This window comes from Haplochromis burtoni, unplaced genomic scaffold (assembly GCF_018398535.1).
Source record: "Haplochromis burtoni strain Fernald_Lab_line unplaced genomic scaffold, NCSU_Asbu1 Contig_19, whole genome shotgun sequence".
NCBI lineage: Eukaryota > Metazoa > Chordata > Actinopteri > Cichliformes > Cichlidae > Haplochromis > Haplochromis burtoni.
The window spans coordinates 1,924,169-1,944,939 of NW_024582380.1; the positions used below are offsets into that span (position 1 = coordinate 1,924,169).

General features: G+C 43.6%; 2 protein-coding genes across 10 annotated transcripts in view; one reads left to right on the forward strand and one right to left on the reverse strand.

Annotated features, from left to right (window-relative positions):
* The window catches only part of zgc:165573 (cysteine-rich and transmembrane domain-containing protein 1), a 7,299-nt gene extending 906 nt beyond the window's left edge, over positions 1–6,393 (forward strand). Inside the window, exons 2-4 of one of the 2 annotated variants that reach the window (XM_014331872.2) lie at positions 778–850; positions 2,212–2,521; positions 5,182–6,393. In XM_014331872.2, coding sequence (XP_014187358.1) covers positions 2,236–2,521; positions 5,182–5,285 — 390 coding nt within the window. In that variant the 5' untranslated portion in view covers positions 778–850; positions 2,212–2,235 and the 3' untranslated portion in view covers positions 5,286–6,393. The remainder of the gene's footprint in view (positions 1–777; positions 851–2,211; positions 2,522–5,181) is intronic. The other variant, XM_005916487.3, reaches the window with a different exon arrangement.
* Positions 6,394–6,944: 551 nt separating this feature from the next.
* tenm2a (teneurin transmembrane protein 2a) overlaps positions 6,945–20,771 on the reverse strand; it is a 221,406-nt gene continuing 207,579 nt past the window's right edge. For 3 of the 8 annotated variants that reach the window (XM_014331865.2, XM_014331864.2, XM_042218471.1), the window contains 14 exons: positions 20,502–20,656; positions 20,121–20,222; positions 19,710–19,883; positions 18,989–19,626; positions 18,556–18,731; positions 15,187–15,422; positions 14,798–15,094; positions 13,995–14,552; positions 13,632–13,901; positions 13,123–13,533; positions 12,896–13,006; positions 12,536–12,803; positions 12,013–12,143; positions 6,945–11,837 (listed from right to left, as the gene is read on the reverse strand). In XM_014331865.2, coding sequence (XP_014187351.1) covers positions 11,100–11,837; positions 12,013–12,143; positions 12,536–12,803; positions 12,896–13,006; positions 13,123–13,533; positions 13,632–13,901; positions 13,995–14,552; positions 14,798–15,094; positions 15,187–15,422; positions 18,556–18,731; positions 18,989–19,626; positions 19,710–19,883; positions 20,121–20,222; positions 20,502–20,656 — 4,265 coding nt within the window. In that variant the 3' untranslated portion in view covers positions 6,945–11,099. The remainder of the gene's footprint in view (positions 11,838–12,012; positions 12,144–12,535; positions 12,804–12,895; positions 13,007–13,122; positions 13,534–13,631; positions 13,902–13,994; positions 14,553–14,797; positions 15,095–15,186; positions 15,423–18,555; positions 18,732–18,988; positions 19,627–19,709; positions 19,884–20,120; positions 20,223–20,501; positions 20,657–20,771) is intronic. The other 5 variants (XM_005916486.2, XM_042218475.1, XM_042218473.1 and 2 more) reach the window with 4 other exon arrangements.

Sequence of the window (20,771 nt, forward strand, 5' to 3'; positions counted from 1 at the left end):
CCCCCTTTTTATTTATTTATTTATTTATTATAGCTGGTCCTTTTAGGCCCTGGTATTTAGGTAGATATGTGTATTTTCTCTGAACAGAATTTTTAAATTGGCATCATATCTTAAGTAGTTCAAGTCCTATGTACTAAAAAACATTAAAATGCCAAAATAGATTTTTTTTTCTTTTACTACTTAATGCTAATTATTAGCACTTCTTTTGGGTTTGTGAGGCTATATTTTAAATATTCCATAGTAATGCTTACGTGTTCTGCTTTACCACCCAGTTTATTTTCCAGATGTTAGTGTTAAACTCAGCCACAAGGATAACACAACTGTTAGGGAAACTTCTTGCTTGTCATTATTTAACAATGGCATTTTCAGTGGCATTTAAAGGATTCAGGAAGGTTTAGTGTTCAGTGTCCAGGTACTCCGTGTGCCCTGTTTGTCTGTGATATTGTCATCATGATACTGTTGTGGAAACACATGTGATCTCACTTCACTCATTTATTTTTGCTTTTCATCAGAGGGGAAAAACAAACACATGCAAATTATCACTCTCGGACACAGTAAAGACACACTGAGAAAACCTTCATAGAAATCAACGTCTATTAAAATCTTTTCATTAAAACTTAACCCTGTACCAAAGTCTAGTAAGAAATGTACGTAGGTATAAAAGCCCATGGCCTTCAAGGTGAACTTTGACAGTGTATGCAGACATCCTCATAGGTGTCAGGTTACCGATCATTTGTTTGGCTTCTTTCTCAACCTTCAACACGTAATCTTACACAGGAAGAGAGGGACAGAATAGACCTTCATCACAGGGGACACTTTGGCGTCACCTCTCATTGTCCCAGCAGGACAGGTGAGCTTATTCCAGTGTTGTTGTTTTTTTGCTGGTGAGTGTGCTGGCTTACTGTAACTACTTAAACAAATCATCAGGAATTGTTTTGTCCCTCCTAGGCATCTTTAGAGGGAGTGCCGTCTGCTAGTAGCTTGAAGAACATATTCAGGTGGTGAAATGCGTGAAAGCCGTGATAAAGCTTATTGTCACATGGGCTGCTAATGTTAACATTCCCACATTACTTTGAAAGTGGTATGAAACCAACCTCATAGCTTATCTGCAGGTATAACATTACCCAAGAGCCACAATCAAACATGGTTATTAATGCCATTGGGCAATGACACTTATAAAAAGACTTATGTACTTTGAACCCAATAAGAGATTTTCCATAAGTGATAAGTACAGAAAAGTACACTGTTAAATCCTACTGAGTAGATTAGTGGTAATAACGTTTTTCACCATTCAGTTTGGAAGTACTCTGTGTGTGCACCTTTTTTAAATTACAGATGGGAGATTGGATGTGGATAAAAAGATGAGCAGGAAGGAATGAAAGCCATTTGGATGTTTATAGTGTACATATACAAGGTGAAAAAGGGATTCCAGTGATGTAAGCACCACTACAGTTTTCCAACTATCAGCTTTTTCTTTTTCTGTGGCTCTTCTACGTGAAAGCTAGCAAGTGTTTCGGTGTTGGCCTTCTCAGAAACCACTGGTTGGGAAATGCACTTGAAAGAAATGACTTTTAAATGGCTGATCTCAGACATAGTTTATTTACTTTGATAATGGCTTTGGGATCATTTTCTTTCCCGTTTGATTCGCACACTGACAAAAAGAAGACCTGAACGTGTGATATAATGTGATAAGTGTGAAAATGCAACTTGTACGGGCCTTGTGGTTACAGAGTTCTTTCTTCCTCTCTCTTATTCACGTGTTCTACTGGCCTCACTCTGTACGCTGTGAAGCCAATCTTTCTGTGTGAATAGTAAAATAATTATGCTTGCCTCTGGAATGGTTGATGTGTGCTGTGACTGACCACTGAATCATAAGATATCCTCTGCAAACATTAGAGTAATGTACTGTGCTTGTCTTTCCTCTGTGGCTGAGTGGAGATAATGGCTGTTTGCCGAAAGTGTGGAATAGTCAACAGGTTAAAGAAGTAGTGAGTGAAGTGTGTGATGTATACAAACTAGAAACAGTTTCTCTTTTTTTAGAACTTTGGCAAATTACTGCCAAATATTACTTTAGACTTTCTGAGTAGGAAACTGGAATATGGAGGAATTGAAAAGGTATTCTGTGTTGCTTCAGTGTATCTGCTTTCTAGTCAAGAAAAGGGCCATAATCACACCACCTTTAACTTTTTTTTTTTCTCTTTTCCTTTTAAGCAATCGTTTGACCTACAGCCAAACATGGAGAACCCGCCTCCATACCCAGGCAATGGCCCGACTGCTCCTGGTTACCCAGCCCAGGGCCCACCACCTCAAGGCTACCCAGGGTATCCTCAGCAGGGATACCCTGTGAACATGGAGCAACCTAACCCAGCTTACCCGAACTACCCTCCCGGACCAATGGGACCTGGCGGTCCTTATCCTGGACCAGGACAACCTCCTTATGGGTATGCTGGACAGCCTCAGTTTGGCTGGCAGGGTGGACCTCCTCCCGGGCCCATGTATGGGGAAGCTCCCAAAAACACAGGTAAGCACTGTGACCCAAACGTGCTACACAACACTTGTGAGTCCAAATCCAGCAGTACTAGCAGAACTACAAGTTGTCACTGTCCTTACACAATTTTAAGTCCTGTGCTGAATTACTTGTTGACTGGATGTTATGGGGATGCACTGGGAGTCTTGCAAGTCTGCATTCAGCTGCAAGGATTAGCTACTCGCATAACTCATAAACAGTAGGAAAGCTGTTTGTAGCTACATTGTTTTCACACACTGGTTTTTGAAAGGCATTTTGAAAACATTTTGGAGCTAAGAATGACCATATTTGTGTGAGACGATGCAGTGCTACCTTGTCAGCTGGCTACTAAAGGAACTGCACATTTTGGCACCTGGCATTGGTTTTAGGTCTGGAGGTTGCCCCTTGTTAGTACCACTAGGAAGCTGATCTGTTAACGTTAGCTGTACCTTTTTAAGATGGTTACATAAGTACATTAAACACATATTCTTTGTAATGGCAAGAGAAGGGCCTTTCCACTGCTCTAGCAAATATGCCAGATAAGCAAAATATCTTATTGCTCACTTGATCTTAGACCTTTAACATTTTCCTGATGAGTTTATGGTCATAGCTGGAGTAAAACTGGTGGTATGCTTTAGGACTGGCCTGCCTTGTGATTAACAAATTTCTACTGAATGAACAAGCTGTATTGCTCAGTCACATCCTCCTGAGGCATATGACAAAAAATAAAACTTCATAAACAAAAAACTGATGTCTATGTTTGTGACAAGTGAAGTGGACTATATTTAAATACTGAAGTGGACACATTTCAGTGGGCTCCTGAAACACGAGTTCCTGTTTGGGACAGGTGTGTAATTTCTTTTAGCTAGTTTTAGATTAGACTGAATATTACACCCTTGCTGCAAGAAGGAGCGCTTTCACAGATCATTCATTCCAATAGCAGTTAGACTCTATAACTCCTCAATCACAATGTCATAAGTCACTGGACACTGTGAACAGCCACGGTCACCACTTCGTGTGTGTGTGTGTGTGTGTGTGTGTGTGTGTGTGTGTGGGGGGGGGTAGTACAATAGCTATATAGTTTATGTTCTTCCATATTTTCAACCATATCCATGGTCACATACTGTGTATGCTACCATTGTATATAGTGTATTATCTTACTTTTTTTCCATTGATTGTACTTATTTGTATTTTTGTATTTCCTTCTGATATCTGTACCTGAGCTGAGGTGACGCAAAAATTTCCCCGTTGTGGGATCAATAAAGTCTTATCTTATCTTATTGAATCTAAGCTTCATCAACGGGAAGTCACTACTTTAGCATGTAGTCGTTACTACTTTTTTTTTTTTCTTTTTTTCCCCTTAAGTGTGTGCTTAACACAATAAAGACAACATTGTTTAACAAAGTATACAACACACTCGGGCAGAATGGGGGGGAAAAAAACAGGATTTCATTTACATGCTTGGCTTCCTTGAAAAAGTCCCACTTTATTAATGTAAGCATTGGGGTTTCGCTGCTTTAAACTGTTAGCAGTCGGACGTACCGCCCACGGGACATTGGATGGTTTAGGGGACTAATAGGACTGCTAAGGGGTTAAAAGCCACCATTCTGTTCCCTAACAACATCAACAAATAACGTGTTGTTAAGTCGTGGTACTTGATAATCTAATTGCCAATTTGACAAATGCCTGTGTTTCTACCAGGAACCTTAATGTGGTACAACTTCAAGCATCCCGAGCAGGCAGCTAAGGTTTCAGATGTGTGAAGTCAAGCCGGGTTTTAGATGAAAGGTGTGTTAATGCGGCTTGAACTCCCCACTGAGCAGCCAATAAAGTGTAGCACAAGCTGTGAAAGAAAGGGCATGTTTTAAAAAGAAATATTCAAAGTGAGTATGCAAAGAGAACAGCCTTGCATGAAGAAAACACGGCCAATCCTTCTATTTATGAAAGCGAGCACTAAGGTGTTGCTGCTTTTGTAGCCTAAGATAAACCTGATCTGGTCAATAAAAGCTAAGTGTGCTGTGACTGAGATTCTCATTGCACGCCATGTCGATTAGCGGCATAAAAATAAATATTGGCCAAACATTTATTAACCTTTGCCACATCGTTATCAGAGTTCAGTATGAAAAGTGGTAAGCCATCTGTCCTTGCCTATTGGGTCAGTGGCATGTCACCTAGGTAACTTGCCTCCCAGCTGAAGCTGTTAAAAGCTGGATTAGTGTTTGCTTCCACATAAATGATTAATCAGAAACACAAAGAAGGTGAGATGTGCTCATTCAGGCTGGAGCAGCTGTTAAAGCTCATGTATGGCTAACATGATCATTTGCCTCGACAAGTTTCCACATGTTGGTGAAGGATGAAATAAAGCCACTGCTACACACGTGAAGTAAAGGGAAAGCACCGAAGGCGAGCTGATGTTAGTCAATTGTAATGCTGTGTGATCATGGCTGTGCGCTGCTATGGTATTACTGTAAAGATTAAACTCCTAAGATGACTGTAATTAGAGGAAAAGTGTATAAACCCCTGGTTACACTTGAACTCTCTGCTGGAGATTTGACACTGAGAATTATATCACTGGACTTTATGTTGTTTTAGAAAAGAAATCACTAATTGCTTTCTTTTTCTTTAAAACCCTTTCCAACCTCTTTCTTCCATCTCTACTCTTTATTTCACTGTAGTGTACGTGGTTGAAGACAGGAGAAGGGATGACACAGCGGACACATGCCTGACAGCCTGCTGGACAGCTCTGTGCTGCTGCTGTCTCTGGGACATGCTGACATAACGCCATTCCCCTACTGATTGACCCCCATTACCCTCTTGCCCCTATTTCTGTGCCTCGAAGCCCATCGCCCTTTCTCCCATCTGACTTAAACCTTGCACTTCCTCACAAACGCCCCTCTGTTCCCTCCAGAAGTCTCGTATGTCTGTAAAGCTATAAATTACTTCTATAAATGAAGTCCTCGCTCCCACATGGAAGCTTCATCCCAGTACTCTACCTTCATGTGCAACCCTCCACCTTCATGTGCAACCCTCCACACTGACTGACTGACCTGTCCACGGTTACACAGTTGCTGTCCATGGTTACACAGTAGCAGTTTCTAACAGAGCTTGTAAACATTACCAAAATCTCAGGCTCCTTACTAAAATTGTGCAACAACACACAAGCTACAGATTTGCACACACAATATGGTAGATGCCAAACATACAGCATAGTATGATCTCAGGCTCATCCTGCGTGATTCACTTGGGCACTTTATAATGATTGCCTCTGTAATATACTCCTTCCTGTCTTCATAACCACATAAAAGCTTTCCTTACTCCTCCCCTTCAGCTATGCTATCTGCAAAACTTCAAGGACTCTTACCCAGTATGATGATACCCAAAGGCTGTGAGAACCCCGCTGCAGACAGGGCTGATGCTTGAAATGTTTCCCATCTCATTTGCACACAAGTCATTTTAACAAATGTACGTTTGTCCATAGGCGGTAAGACAATAAATGGAATGCTCTTATTTTATTATTTTGATTAATGGCAACATTTAACATCAACAATGTTTTTCTTCATATACAAAGAAATGGCTATCAATATTCAAAGGAGCTTGCAAAGAAAAGCGTCTGGACTTCTGAAGAAGCTTCTCGGATGAGAGGTGAAACGTCTTCAAGCAACTTAAAGAAGTCCAGACGCTTTTCTTTGGAAGCTCCTTTGACTACGATGACCTAGATGACTGAGAACCTTCACAGACTATCAATATTATTTTTATTATATTAGCTTTTCAGCTTTATTTCTCACTGAAACAAGATGTTGTGATTGCTATACAGACTGATCCAAATTACCCATACGATGCCTTTTTGCTGTAGATGATTAAAATAATTTATTGCCATAACCATAAAAGGCTCTGTTTTTGTTTTTTTTATTTTATTTTATTTTTTTTAAATGGGCAATGTGAATGAGGTATGTGTGTGTGTGTGTGTGTGTGTGTGTGCGTGTGTGATTTAGGCAGGGATGAAAGTGCAGATTTGTGGCTGTTGGTGACTGAGTTTTCAACAATTTTTAACACCAAATATCTTACAATCAAATAAAAGGAAGGGGAGGGGGGAGCAGAGGAGAAAATGAGACATAATTGGCAGCCAGTAGTTGTGGAGGAGGTAAATTACAAGATGCATAGTTACTCAAGCATAAACACTTTTAGGGTACTTGTACTTCTAGTGATTTTCTTTTTTGCCACAATACTGTCATAGTCTCAGTCAGTATATTTATTGCGACTTTGAAGCTATGGTTACTTGAAATGCAGGATCTTTACATTTTCAGAAGAAATCCTAAAATAAACTGCACAGTTGAAACATCAATCTGTTGCTTATTATCCATGTTTATGAATCAAAATTAACATTACTATATATATTCAGAATATAAAGAAGACTTATTTGTAATGTAAATTTCTGTATTTTACTTACACCTATAAGAGCTTTCTCTAATTGGCCACTTGGGGGCACTGTGGAAACAGTCTGTGAAGCTAAAATTCCCTTGTAGCAACATTTTCCCAGTTACACTACCACTCTGTTTGTTTTTATCAAATATAAGTCTGACACTCACCTGCAAGCACTACTGCTTAATGTTTCCACTACAGTTGCCAGCTAAGCTAGTTCACTGCAACTGGTGGTAACAAAAGGAGACTCTTTCCCCACCCAAACTGCCTGCTGAGCTAAGAATGAGCCATCACTGAAAAGTCGTGAGCTTTGAGCATGAAAACTATCACTTTACACATTAAACATAGCATTAGACAGTTTTCACTGTATTTCACTTCATTTGTGGGATACAGCAGGGAGCTCACATGTGAATCAACCATAGTTTGTATCACATTTCTCATTAAGCTAGCCTCCACAGTATTTATAACTGTTTCAATTAAAAGACATTCAAAGCTTTTTAAAGTTATAAGTTTAACTTGTGCTTATGCTGCTGTAACCTACACTGGCTGGGCAATTTATTATGTTCTTATTACTGCTAATATGCATTCAAACAATAACATGACGGAAACTTGAAGCATTTAGGTTTGAAGACATGGCTGACGTGACCTAGTTCAAACTAGGGTCAGAGTGGGAAGAAAGGTGATTTAAGTGACTTTGAATGTGGCATGGTTGTTAGTACCAGGTGGGCTAGTCTGAGATTTCCCATAGAACATTGGGCTTGCAGAAAATGGTCTGGAAAAGAGAAAATATACAGTAAGCAGTTCTGTGGGGAAAAAAGCCTTGATGATGTCAGAGGCTGAACGAGAATGGCTAGACCCCTAATAGCTAATAGTCGAGTTACTATTGCCTCCCTAATGAACTCACTCTGTACAACCGAGGTATGCCGAAAAGCATCTCTGAATGCACGTTATGCCAAAACTTGAAGTTGATGGAGCAGAAGACCAGCAGAAGACCAGACCAGGCATCACTCCTGTCAGCTATTAACAGGAAACTGAGGCTACAACTCATAATAGAAGATTGGGAAAATGCCATGTGGTCTTATGAGTCTTGATTTTGCTGCAACACTTAGATGACAGGGTCAGAATTTGCCATAAACAACATAAAAAAAACATGGATTCATCCTGCTTCGTATCAATGGTTCAGCCTGATGTTGGTGTAACAGTGTGGGGGATATTTTCTTGTACCACGTTAGCACTGTTTAAATGCCACAGCTTAGCTGAGGATAATTGCTTACCATGTTTGTCCCTTTAACCATCTTCTGCTGTCATCTTTTCACAAAGCTCAGATCTCCTCAAACTACTTTCTTAAATATATGACAGTGAGGTCACTGTATTTAAACGGCTTCTACAGTCACCAGATCTCAAGCCAACAGAGCACCTTTGGGATGTGGGGTAATGGGAGAGTTACATTATGGACTTTGTGATGCTGTCATGCCAATTTGGAACAACATCTCTGAGGAATATTTCCAGAACCTTCTTTAGTCTGTGCCATGGAGACTTGATGCAAATCTGAAGGCAAAAGGAAGTCCAACCCGGTATTGGCAAGTTGTACCTAAAAGAGTGAGCAGTGAGCGTAAATGGACAGTAAATTCTACACATTTTAATCACATTACTAATACCCATTAATACAAACATTTTTAATGTTTATAGGAAACCTTTACTAGAGTAGTTGCTGGTGGCATGGACATGAAGATGTCAGAGTTATATTTTTTAAACTGTGTTGTCTGAGCTGGCGATATATCAGATCCTGCCCTGTGCCTTATTGCGATAATTGCCTTGGCAACAGTGAGAAACCCCTAAAAAAAAAGAGAGGGAGACCACAACTTCACCTGTCAAACCTGGCAGGTGTATTGCTGGAGACTAAGAGTGAAAGTGCAGGTTCGAGTCTGAGGTTGTGTTTTTTGGGGGCTTTTAAATTTGTAAGAAACATCATCAAAGGCACTGCGATATCATCTGCGACCGCACGCTCCTCCTTTATAATTAAGCCTTCATTCAAAATGCTGTCACATCTACTTTAGCTTATGTAAACATGCCCGAGTAAGTGTCAAGAGGCAGCAGATATAAAAAATGTAGCCCCCCCCCCAGAGCATAGACGAGAGGGAAATGGTAGCTCTCTGTGTGTTTATAAAACACTGCTGTTAATTACCTCTTATTTTCCGAACAAACCTAAGGAAATGATGTACAGTTAACAAAGAAAGGGCTGGGTGGGGGCTGCCCGTTTTAATTATTGGAACTTTCCAGTACCAGCAACAAGCTCAAAGATACCTTTGAAATGCATTTCAGCATCACACAACTAATACGAATGCATGTCATAAAATAATGAGGATGTTCCGTATGAGTAACATCGGTAGTTTTCAAACGGAAAAGTGGGATGAAAGTGAAGTACACGTCACTCGGCTGAAGTAAACAATTATGTTTTATTGATAAGGTTTCTCAGAAGAGTCTCGTTTTCAGCGAATGTATAAGAATCATCCTTTGATAATACTGATTTGGTACATTATGACATCCAGCACGAGTCTCTTCACAGTGAGAGGGATCCATTACTGCTACTGCTGTTGGGATCTAGGACAGCTTCCGAACAAAAAAGAAAAAAAAAACAACCCCCAGTCAAAAACAACAAACTGGGGGTGGGGTGGGGGGGTCGATATTGTAGATATGGAGTATTAGAGTGCCACAAAACTCTAGAGTAGTAAGACCAGCTAAAGATTTTGCACATTACAAGCCACTTCCTCTTAGAAATATAAAACTTGATAATCTGAACAATATTCTACTGTGCTGCATAAAGGTAAGTCTATACACTGTACATCGAAATATATTTCGAAAAAACAGATTTCACAGTTTTAAAGACTTTATTTAAAGTATAAACTGTTTTTTTTTAAAACACTTTATTACATAAATTATTCTTTTTGAGAGTGACTATTATTTGCCCTGGCAGCAAACGGAAATGAATACAAAAAAACCCCAAAAATGAACAATTTCTTACATATCTTACAAAAGAAAATAAACTCATCCATTTAATGTTCATATTGAATAGAACTGGTGACTCATTCATGATTGTCATATAGTACTAAGAATAAATAAATAAAAAAAAGAAGAAGAAAATCAAATAAATACTAACGTAAGCATGTTGTCTGGACTCTGTGATCGGTGTGTTTGATCGTTCTGTACAGAAGTGCCTTATGTGAAAGTCTCACAATTCTACCGCGACTGGAACGTACAAAACTACGGCATCTACAGTATACGCAACATCCTGAAATTCAGTGTAGTCGGACACATATGTAAGTAGTATGATTCTTTTCCCCGTTTCAAAATAAACAATGCCGTGTGACACCACTGTCCACAAATATAGCCATCACATTTTTTTGACTTTGTTTTTGTTAAAAAGTTTACTTCGTAGTCTGTTAACAGCGTGGATTTTTCAAGGATGCCGTTAGCCCGCGTGTTGCTTGGTTGGGTGTCCGAGGTGGACAATGGGAGGCCTGAGACAGGGAGACGACTCATAGTGGTGGGCAACTCTTAGCGTTGCCGTGTCTGTCGCTGTGCACGACGTCCTCCTTTTGATGAGCAGTTTTAATGGCGGCACTCTGGAGTGCTCCTCCACTTTGGTCCCTTTTTTTTTGTTTTTTTTGCCTCTAGCGTCGATTAGAGACAGATAAGCCTCGATCGCAGAAGCCACCGCAGTGCAAACCCTCCGTGTTACCAGTAGCTGTCATGGACGCTCTCAGTGTGACCCAAAAAATATGGGCAAAAATATCACTATCTTTTTTAAAAAGGGGAATCTTCTTACTCATTAAGCAACAGTTCTCAAAGTTCTTCAGTGCTTTTTCAGTTGTTCAAAGTTTTTTCAAAAGAAGAAAAAAAAAAAAAACAGAACAAAAAATCTGACTGACTAAACTGTATTTTTTATTTGTATTTTTATTTTTTTGCCTGTGGCAGTAAAATTAACAATGTGTTGTCTGGTAAGTCATTCTTTTTTAAAAGTCCCTGCAGCGTTCCGTGAATAACCCCGTTTGTTGGTTAAATCTCCATGGGTTTTAAGAGGAGGGAGGGTAAGAGGAAAAAAAAGGAACCGGGACAAAATCTCGAGATGTGAAAGTGGGAGAGAGTGGGAAGAGTCCGCCCTTCCAGTGGGCTGTTACCTCCTGCCCATCTCGTTCTGTCTGAGAAACTGGATGTTGTTGCTGCTGTCAGCCAGTTCTGGATACTGCTCCACAGGCAGTACGTAGTAGCCGTCATAGCCCTGTACTCGACCTGTCGTTAGGAGCTGCTGTCTCTCCCCTTCTGTCCAGAGGCGACTGCCTCCCTTTCCGTCCCTAGCTCGCTGCTGTTCCTTGGCCCAGGCCCCCGCCAGCGCCCTCTGCCTGGCCAGCTCCAACAGTCTTACCTTCTCTTCGTCCAGCACGTCTGCAGCGAGCCCGTACCGAACGCTCAGTAATAATGATGGAACTGCAAACTCCACGGTCACTCCTCTCCTCGACCGCCCACTCACTGTCACATTGATTCCGCTCTCCAGTGACTTGCGCCCGTTTGTGAGCCCCAGGGCCAGCAGGTCGCTGTCAGCAGAGCCTACCTTCACAAAGTAGTGGCAGTCCTTTCCATCCTGTGTGTAATGCGTGCCTTCGAGGTACTGCGCACCATTGAGCACCAGAGCCACTTTGCGGCTGTCTTCGCTGGCCAGCGCCGACACGCCAGCCACCACTCTCCCCTCCTGCAGCGCCACCATTACTCCTCTGCCTATTATGGGGGTGCTGGTGCCGAACCAGTGGCCAGGCTTGTCCTTGCGCCTGCGACGCTCCTTGTTGAGCAGACGACCCTCCAGGGCCATGAAGGCCTGGTTGTGCCGCTCAGCTGCTTGCTGCACCCCGGTTATGAGCTATATAGAAAAAGTTAAAGAAAAGCTTTGTCACTTTTTTGAAAGAGATGATAATGTAATAACACACAGCTGACCGCAGTGAGTAAATACAGGGCACATTTATATTAGATTTAAAAGAAAATGGTCAATATTTGATTTAATAATGAGAGTGGGTATATATTTTAAATAGGTGTACCTGTCCGTTCTCACAGTGCTGGGTGGCCTGCAGCTCATACGGTGGCTCCACAAAGTAGAGCGAGTGTCGAGGGAACCCTGGGATTATGTTACTGAGCTGGAAGCCAAACATTACCAGCCAACTCTTCACATCTACAGCAAGCAGACGAGGGGAAATTACTTTTGCTGAATGACAAAGTTAAACACAGTAGCAAATGAAGCAGTGGTTTTAGTATAACAAAAAACCAAAAAACTGAAAGCGTGTTTGCTTTTGTGACTTATCTCGTCCGTGCCATCTGTAGTACATTGTTACTAGCATAAACTATCTAGTCCACAACAATCTGTTCTGCTGAACACTAGAGATTCCTGACAGTCTCAGGACATAAGCTAAGATGAGCTTGTTAAGTAAACTAGAAGCGTTATTTTCCCTGCTTTTTAATATGCCAGGAAGAAACACAGCCAACCATCTGAGACAGAGTACAAGGGCTAAATATTCATACAACACATTTCACCATTTGGCCCACATAATATTTGTAACTATCTACCTGTGACGTAGTTTTTAACATCCAGCATGTCACTGAGTGGGTTGTTGTTCTTGAACATATACAGATTAAAGGGAGCGGGATCTTTTCCTATCTTGGGCCACATGCTGTAGTCGGGTGAGGTCCACCGCCCAGCCAAGACATCGTAGTCCCGCTGGGTGAAGTGGACCAGCTTCGTCAAGGGGTCGTACAGGCCGCCGTGGAAACCCACCACCAGTTGGAACTCTGGGTTAGAGTCCAGATACACCTCGCCGTAGGCGGTGTACTGGACCTGGGTAAGAGAAGCAGATCAGTCAAATATAAACAACAATGCGGATGGTGGAGGGAATAAATGTGGAACAGGTGTGATTCACAGCTGGATACCTGTTTGATCATTTGTCCATTGCTGCTGAAGACTGCTAGCGGTGTGCCGGTGTTGTCAGAAGCTATGTAATATTCCTCTCCACTGCTCACCTCCATGGCAAAGAGATGACCCTGATCATAGGACAGTTACAAATTCCCATTTTAGTTCAGGATCGTGTTTGTGCTGATTAATCAGTCTGTACCACAAACATTATAGGATGATCTTATAATTAACCAACCACGCCCACCTGGAGGTCATAGTAGAGTGACGAGATGTCAGAGCTGGAGTGATTGAAGATGTGCGTCACCCTGGTTGGATGGTTGAGGTCAGCATAGAAGAACTGAAGGTGCTGCCCCAGGCTGTTCCTCGTGGACACCCTGCGACCGAGCCCATCATAGTGATATACAACGCTCCAGCCTCCTGGACCTCTGTTGTACGCCCGCAGGAGCTGACCTTTGGAGTTATAGTCAAAAACGTCCGTCCCACGCTGACTCAGGAAGCCGTCTTCGTCCAGGCGATATTGGACATCTCCCAGACGCGTAATGCGATCTCTGAGGTCGTAACGCAGAGGCAAGATCCGGGCACTGTTCCCAGGATTCAGCAGGTGGAGGTTACCGTTAAGGTCGTAGCTGTAGCGCCAGGTAGACCAATCATTCACCTGGAAACAAACAATGATGTTTGTAAATCAGAGTTATGGATACTTCAGCCTCTAATGAAGACACACTGCACGGTTAGAATCCCAGCCTCTCTGCTCACCTTGACGCCACTGAGCTGCCCGTCTCCATCGTAATCGTAGCGGTACTGTGTGGTGTTGGCGTAGGGCCCGATCTTAAGCTCTCTCTTCACCACACGTCCCATGCTGTCATACTGGACCGTCATCCAGTACATGAGAGAACGGAAGATCTCGTACTGGACCTCCTTGATGCGACCGTGGGTGTCAAAATGCTTACTCAGTGTCATAACGGCAGTGGTGATGATTTGATTGATGTCATAGTAAATGACCCCAAACTTTCCAAAGTGTTCTATCTGTAAGGAGGAAAAAGCAAGAAAGGTAAGCTACAAATACTTGGAAAGGGCGTTGCTAAAACAGGAAAGTAAACCAGAACAAATCTTCTGCACCTTTCCAGAGATCTCATCATATCGGTAGAGGTCAACAGGCAGTGGCGTCTCACTGATGACCGGCTTCATGCTGGCAATCCGGAAGCTGTTGTCATGGTAGGTGTAGTCGAACCGCGCGTTGACCATCCCCTCCTCACTGAAGCGATAGATCTGCTTGTCGATAAGCGGGCCCATTTTGCGATAGCGGATGGTGCAGGAGAAACCCCCGCTCTGCAAGTTGACCATCTTTAGCACGCCGGCTGTCTCGTCGTACCCAAAAGTGACGGCGGTGCTGTCGTAAACGATCTCCGACAGCTTTGTTAGCTTGCCGTACTTGTAGAGGACACGCCGCCCAGTGCCCAGGTAATGTACGGCCTGAGGTCTGCCGTCCTCACTGAAATCGTGGATGATGGAGGCGTTGCTCTCCGGAGGGTTGTAGGTGTTGCGAATATAGCCAACGGACACGTGCGTGAACATAGTGTGGCGAGCGACACTGGGCATCGTGACAGCTGTGACTCGACCCGAGGCGTCAAACTCAAAGACGTACTGCCTCTGGCTTTGCAGGAGCAGCACCATGGACTGGAAGCAGAGCAGGGAGGTGAAATACGGATTAATATAATAGCATTATCACTGCGTGACTTGTCTCCTGTGAAATAGCACCAGGAGTAATTTGCTCTCTCCCCTGACAAATCTGAACCTTCATAACCATAAAAATGATGTATTATTTCACTCAGTCCTACAATCCAAATTACTGTACTTTCTTGCTAATGCCTTCCTCTGGATGTGACTCTGCGGATGACAGTGTTGAAGATAAATGCACTCACTTTGTCAAGATAGCTGTAGCTCCACACCTTCCCGTCTACAAAAGAGCGAGACAGGATGCGTCCCTGGGGGTCAAATTCCGTCCTCTCACTCATGCTTCCCCTCTGCAGCCCTACAAGCTGTCCGGTGGCGGAGTACGACACGTTGACTACGGCCAGGCTGCTGCTGGGCAACCACATAGCTGGCCGGCCCTGAGCATCGTACATGATGCGCAGCGTGAACTTGCGGTGATCGTCGTAAATCTTTTCCGTACGGGTGTTGCGATCGAAATCGATGGAGAGGAGATTGCGGCCATGAGCCTAAAGAAAAGGAAGGCGTTTGTCAGGTAAGTTAAGTGAACTGCACATGTGGATTTTAACAAAGCAGTGGACAGGTTAGTAAAATTGGTTACCCTCAGCTTCCTCCCAAACACGGTGATCTTGCCCTTGGTCTGCTCCTTGCGCAGTCGCCACTCAATGGAGTTGAGACCATTGTCTGTAGGCAGAGTGATGTTCCTTCGACCGATGGTTGGACTGACAGAACCCGCCAGGATGTGCGGCTCTGTGTGGAAACTGATGCCCATCCCATTGGCGTACATCACTCTTAGGGTCCCGTTGTTACACAGCTGATAGCTGTTCCTCACTTGGTCTGTAGGGGGACACCAGCAGACATGGCATCAAAGACAAGACGAGTGGCACACAAGACTTCCAGGTTCCAACTGAATAGCCAATGTCTTTTGGGAAGCTTCCACAATGAGTGAAGTGACCCGGAAATATGGGTGTGGCGACCATAATAAGAGCTGGTAAAGACTAAAGTGCTTTAGTGCTTCCTTTATGACTTCCTTAAGCAAAGGCTACAGCGGACTATGAAAGGAAAGAAGATAATGCTTGAGAACAAAGTGATGACTAGACTGCTAAACTGTCAGCCTAATGCCACATCTGGAGCTGATATACAAATACTTCGAAAACTTTTAACAATTTGTTAAACCAACTCGAAACGTTCCACTTTATTTAAATCTGCTGCTGCCTCATGTGAAGTATTTTTCAGCATGAGTTTACAAAAGCGGTATATAAATAAAGCTAGTTAGCCATTTTAAAATAATGTAAAAGGGAAGGTTGTTTAGTTTAGTGTTGTGTGCTTATATCCTTGTTTTGGGAGCTGCTGCACACACTGCCAACTTTTAGGATTATCATTACTTAATTTTGCTCCAGAGATGCTGAAAGCCCCAATAAAGGATGAGTTAAAGTCGATTCAGCGGAGAGAGACAGAAAGAGAAAATACGAGTGGACAGGAGGGGGAGCAACATCTCTTAAGACAACACCACCGCTGTGACAGGAAAAGATATTCTTCTTATAAACTCCAATCTAACTAATAAAGTGGAAAGTGCTTCATCTTTGGGCAATTTCAGCTTCTACCTGGCACACTCAGGTCAACAGCCTCCTCATATTATCAAACAGCTTAGTGTAAGTGCAGTCTCTTTGCCTACATCTTTGCAAATTCTCCTCTGCACCTTTCCTTTGCTTCATGACGTTTTCCACTGAGGTGAATGAAAAGTGGTTTGAAAAAGAGAAAGTCTGACTATTCAACTGCAACCTAAGTTCTTGTGTTGAGATCCAAATGACAGTACCTCAGAAGAAGCGTAGTACCTAAATCTTAGCAAATCGAAACCTCAAAGTATTCGATTCAGGTCAGACAGTCGGTAAAAAAATTATAATCTATGAAATCAGAATAGCAATGTGAAGGTACTAGTTTCATGTAGAGGATATTGGCAATAGATAGGATATGAACACTGGTGAGGAGAATACATTACGTTTTATGACCTTTCAGGCAAGGATACATAGGATCATTCACTCTGAAAATTACTATACGTACAGTAAAAGAAGTTGAAAAGATAAAAAAACACTGTAGGTTCCATCAGACAAGTTGTATCATTTTATCTTTGCACTGCTTTTCAACCGTACTGCATTTTCACTGTGGTCTGGGAAATGTTACATAAGCTTTCTACTGTTTGGATGAGCTGATTCTGTCAGGCAAACTGCAGCCTGTGTTGACAGATTCACGTATTTACTCTGTTTTTTTACCGCACAAAATCCAAGCTTAGACCCGATGGACCAATCAGAAGTGATCCGACAGAACGGGCACTTTAGCATCTGATGGCGATGGGAAATCCGAGTCACAGAGGCTTACGTCAGTCGGAATCAGATCGTGTCCATTAAACGTTTGCGGACCTGATTTCTGACTCCTTCCCACAAACTGCGCGCTATTCTAAATAGAAAAATCCTCAGGCTAAAGAGACATCGCTCCACAATCAACATCTCTCCAATTTATCGACTTCAACAAGAATAGAGACAGATAAGCCCGTGATTAATGCAGAGGCTAAATTTTCCCTCTGATGTCTGAAAGCAAGCTCTCCTCCCCACCCCCGACCACAATGAAGTGATTAAAAGCGAGATTAAATTGTTTTCAGCTCAGAAATATCGAGAAGATGCAGAGTTGGGAGCTTTCTTTATTTCACTTACAAAAGGTGAGAGGGTAGGGGATTGGATGGTTGTCTCTTTGAAGTCCTGCCATAAATGACAGTAATCCATAAGGCCAATTTGTAATAAAGCTCCAGGCACATTTTAACAATGCCTCAAACAGACAAGTGAAGCTTTTTCCATTGACTTGGCAGCAACAGCCTTTAGATAAATCTTCTCCGCTCTCTCTGTCTGAACAACCTCGTAATAAAACAGAAGCGAGGTAGAGGGATAGCGAGCGTGCGTGAGAGAGAGAGGGTGAAATGAGAGCTGGAGGGCCAAGGAGAATTCACTGTGCTGGAGTTAATGAAGAGAGCGAGAAAGAGCCGAAAGTGAGGGAGACGGTTAAGTGAGTATGTCAGCAGAGAGCTGTGCTCAAACCCACACAGTGCAGTGGAAACCTTAAATTACTTACAGCCGTGTGAACAACTCTTCTCTTCTACCACAACAAAGGTGGACGACTAAACATATATGAAGACGCAACGTTTTCTCAATGTTTTTGGACCGTAACGAGTCTGGTCTGGATTCAGACATCCGTCACACGGCACCGGTCAGTGGAGGGGTGGGGGGGTCGGGAGAATTCTTCTTCTTCTTCTTCTTCTTCTTCTTCTTCTTCTTCTTCTTCGTCTTTGTCCCCCCACCTCTCTAAACAGACCAAATAAGCTCAGGGATCATGGGAACTGTCAGTATGTGTGCGTGTGTTTCTGTCTGTGTGTAAGGAGAGAGCTTGAGGGATGAGGAGGATTCACTCTACACGAGTTAATGAATTTTGCTGTGATGATATTCAAAAGCAGGATGATCCCAGCTGGGATTAACTATATATTGGTAATTTTACTCCTTAAGAGGGGAGCGAGAGAGGGCTGGGTGTGGGTAGGGGGAAAGAAAATAATCTCCTGGAGCATGCACATAACTGAGTGAAAATTAGAAGACTTTCAATTAGAGCCGGCAGGCCTGAGCACATTCAGCATCAGAGGGCGGCTGTGTTTTTTTGAATGCTAAGACAAAGCAGTGCTAGAGCCTGCATGAATCTCATTAGGGCGATGATACCACATAAACAGATCTGCTTCACTGTTATCAGGATTACTTAAAAGTCTACTCAGAATGACTAATGAACGATAGTTGCTTGATTTGCACTGTTCCATGTTGATAAGTTGAACCCAGGATTAGCCTGTCTTTGTGCCACATCATTTCACAAGTATTTAAAAGTTCAATGCCGGATCATTTTTCCTCCGTGTGTCCAGGTATGTGCTAAGCGTGTCCCCTACCTTGTACCACGGTGTATGAGGCTTCAACCGAGGACAGGTTGGTGATGACGGTGACATCGTCGTCTCTGCTCGAGCTCTCAATGTCGATGTTGATGGAGCGCTCGATCTCTCGGTGCAGACTTGTCACCATGCCCGTCGGGTACGTCACGTTGGTCAGTCGTCCCTCGCTGTCATACCTGCGAAATGGGAGATTGCAGACTTGTTCGTACTTGTGCCACCTGTGTGTTGAAAATCGAGCGCACACGCAACAGTCACAAAAAACAGTTTGGCAAGGGGGTGGGGGTGTTTGGCTGTAGATATAAAAGCTAACACTTGGGGGCAGCAGAGCACTTTGTGAAACTCAAGGAGAAAGCAGGAATCAGAGGACGGGAATTGATGGAAATGAACCCGACAGCACTCAAAGACGACAATGCACACAGTGTCACACACTTACTGGTAAAATGTGGTCCATCCAGTCTCGTCAGCTTTGGTTGCCAGGAGGCCCGTGTTGCCGCTGTAGCTCATCAGAGCCACTTCTTGGCCCAAGGCTGACACACTACGCAGCCCCCCACTGGGGTCCAGTGCAAGGGTCACCACTTGATTCTCAGGCAGCAGCACCAGTCTGAGCAGGCCGGCTCCTCCTCCTTGGCCCAGCCCATCCCGCCTCACTTTCACAGTATTGTTGCAGTTATCCACCAGCATGGCCAGCTCGCCATCGGGGCTGTAGGTGAAGTTGAAAAGCGGCTCCCCAGTCACGAGGCTGACTGTCTGGATGTGAAGCCCCTCCCCGTTGAAGACGTACAGCTCCTGCTCCCTCGGAGACGCGACTTCGTACTGCGCCGATCCCACGTACCCGACGCTCGAGAGGGCAGGGCCGGGCCGGTTCGCTCGCACGGCTCGGATGCGTATGTTGTTGAGGTCTGCAATAAAAAGAGTCCCGTCGGGGGACACGGCCAGGGAAGTTGGGGAGTTCAAGCCAGCGTCGGGGGCGTAGCCCTCGTCACCATAGAAGCAGTTGCAGTTGACGTCGTTCTTGCAGTCGCAGTCAGAGGCAGCACCGGCCAGGAGAGAGATTTCTCCATTAGTGCTCACCTAAAAATAAATAAATGAACAAATAAATAAATAAATAAAAACACCCATACTTTGAACAAAGAAACAACCAGACAACTGCATACCTGTCTCACTCGGTTAATCTTTTTCTCATCTGTTTCGGCGATGTACAGGATGCCGGTGTGGGACAAGGCGATGGCTGTGGCGCTCTCCAGGGCGGCGTGTATAGCCAGCTTACTGAGGCTGTAGTCAATGCCCGGCACTTGGCAGTGCATAGGCCGACCCGCTATAATGCTCACCTTTAGGAAACAATGCAGAAAGTATTGATGATCCAAAAAAGTAGGATGCCAACATAAGATTCCAAAGTAGTAAGTAATATCTTCCTAGAACTAATTAATCAGTAATTTTCCTGCAAAACTTAGAATTTGAACTTTTTACTTCTAATTTGGCTTTAGGAAGGCTAATTGGGACGAAATCTTGTCAAAGCCTATGGTGAGTGTGCACTCTAATGGGTTTGCAGCCCTGTATGTACAGACCTGGTGGTTCTCAGTGATGCGTAAAATGACGTTGTTTTCCAGGACGTACAGAGAGTTGTCCATGGGGTTCACGGCTAAGTCTGTGGGCCACTCAAGACGCACCTGACGGGCAGAAACAGAAGTTATACGATCTGTGAGACGGTATCTATACCGAAAGGGTGCCAAGGTTCAGACAAGTCTCTTATTCATTTAAGTGACTGCAGCAGTGTTCACTTTCTTCTGATCCATTCATTTATCCATTGACTCTTTAATCCCTCCCTAAATCAGTTTCTCCCTGACCTCCCGGCTGGCTCTACTCCACAGAGTCATCATAGCTCAGCACTAAGGGAGCTCTTAGATCATCATCAATCACACCGTCGGCTTTTGTCTCTTTTTCCCCACCTGGCTGACGTCCATGCTGGTGTCACAGCTCAGAGGCCGCACGGCGGTCAGGTCGTTAGCCCCCAGCAGAGTAGAGATGATGCCATTCTGGTCCACCTTGCGGATCATGGTGGCGTCCACGAAATACATCAGCCCGTTTTTATCCACTGCGATACCTGTCAGCGGGGGGAGATGAACACCGTGAATGACGACTCATAACTCAAACACTGCGGGGCCATACCCATAGACATTTTAAGTCAATTAAACTTCACTCTTTCAGCCGCTGAAAAT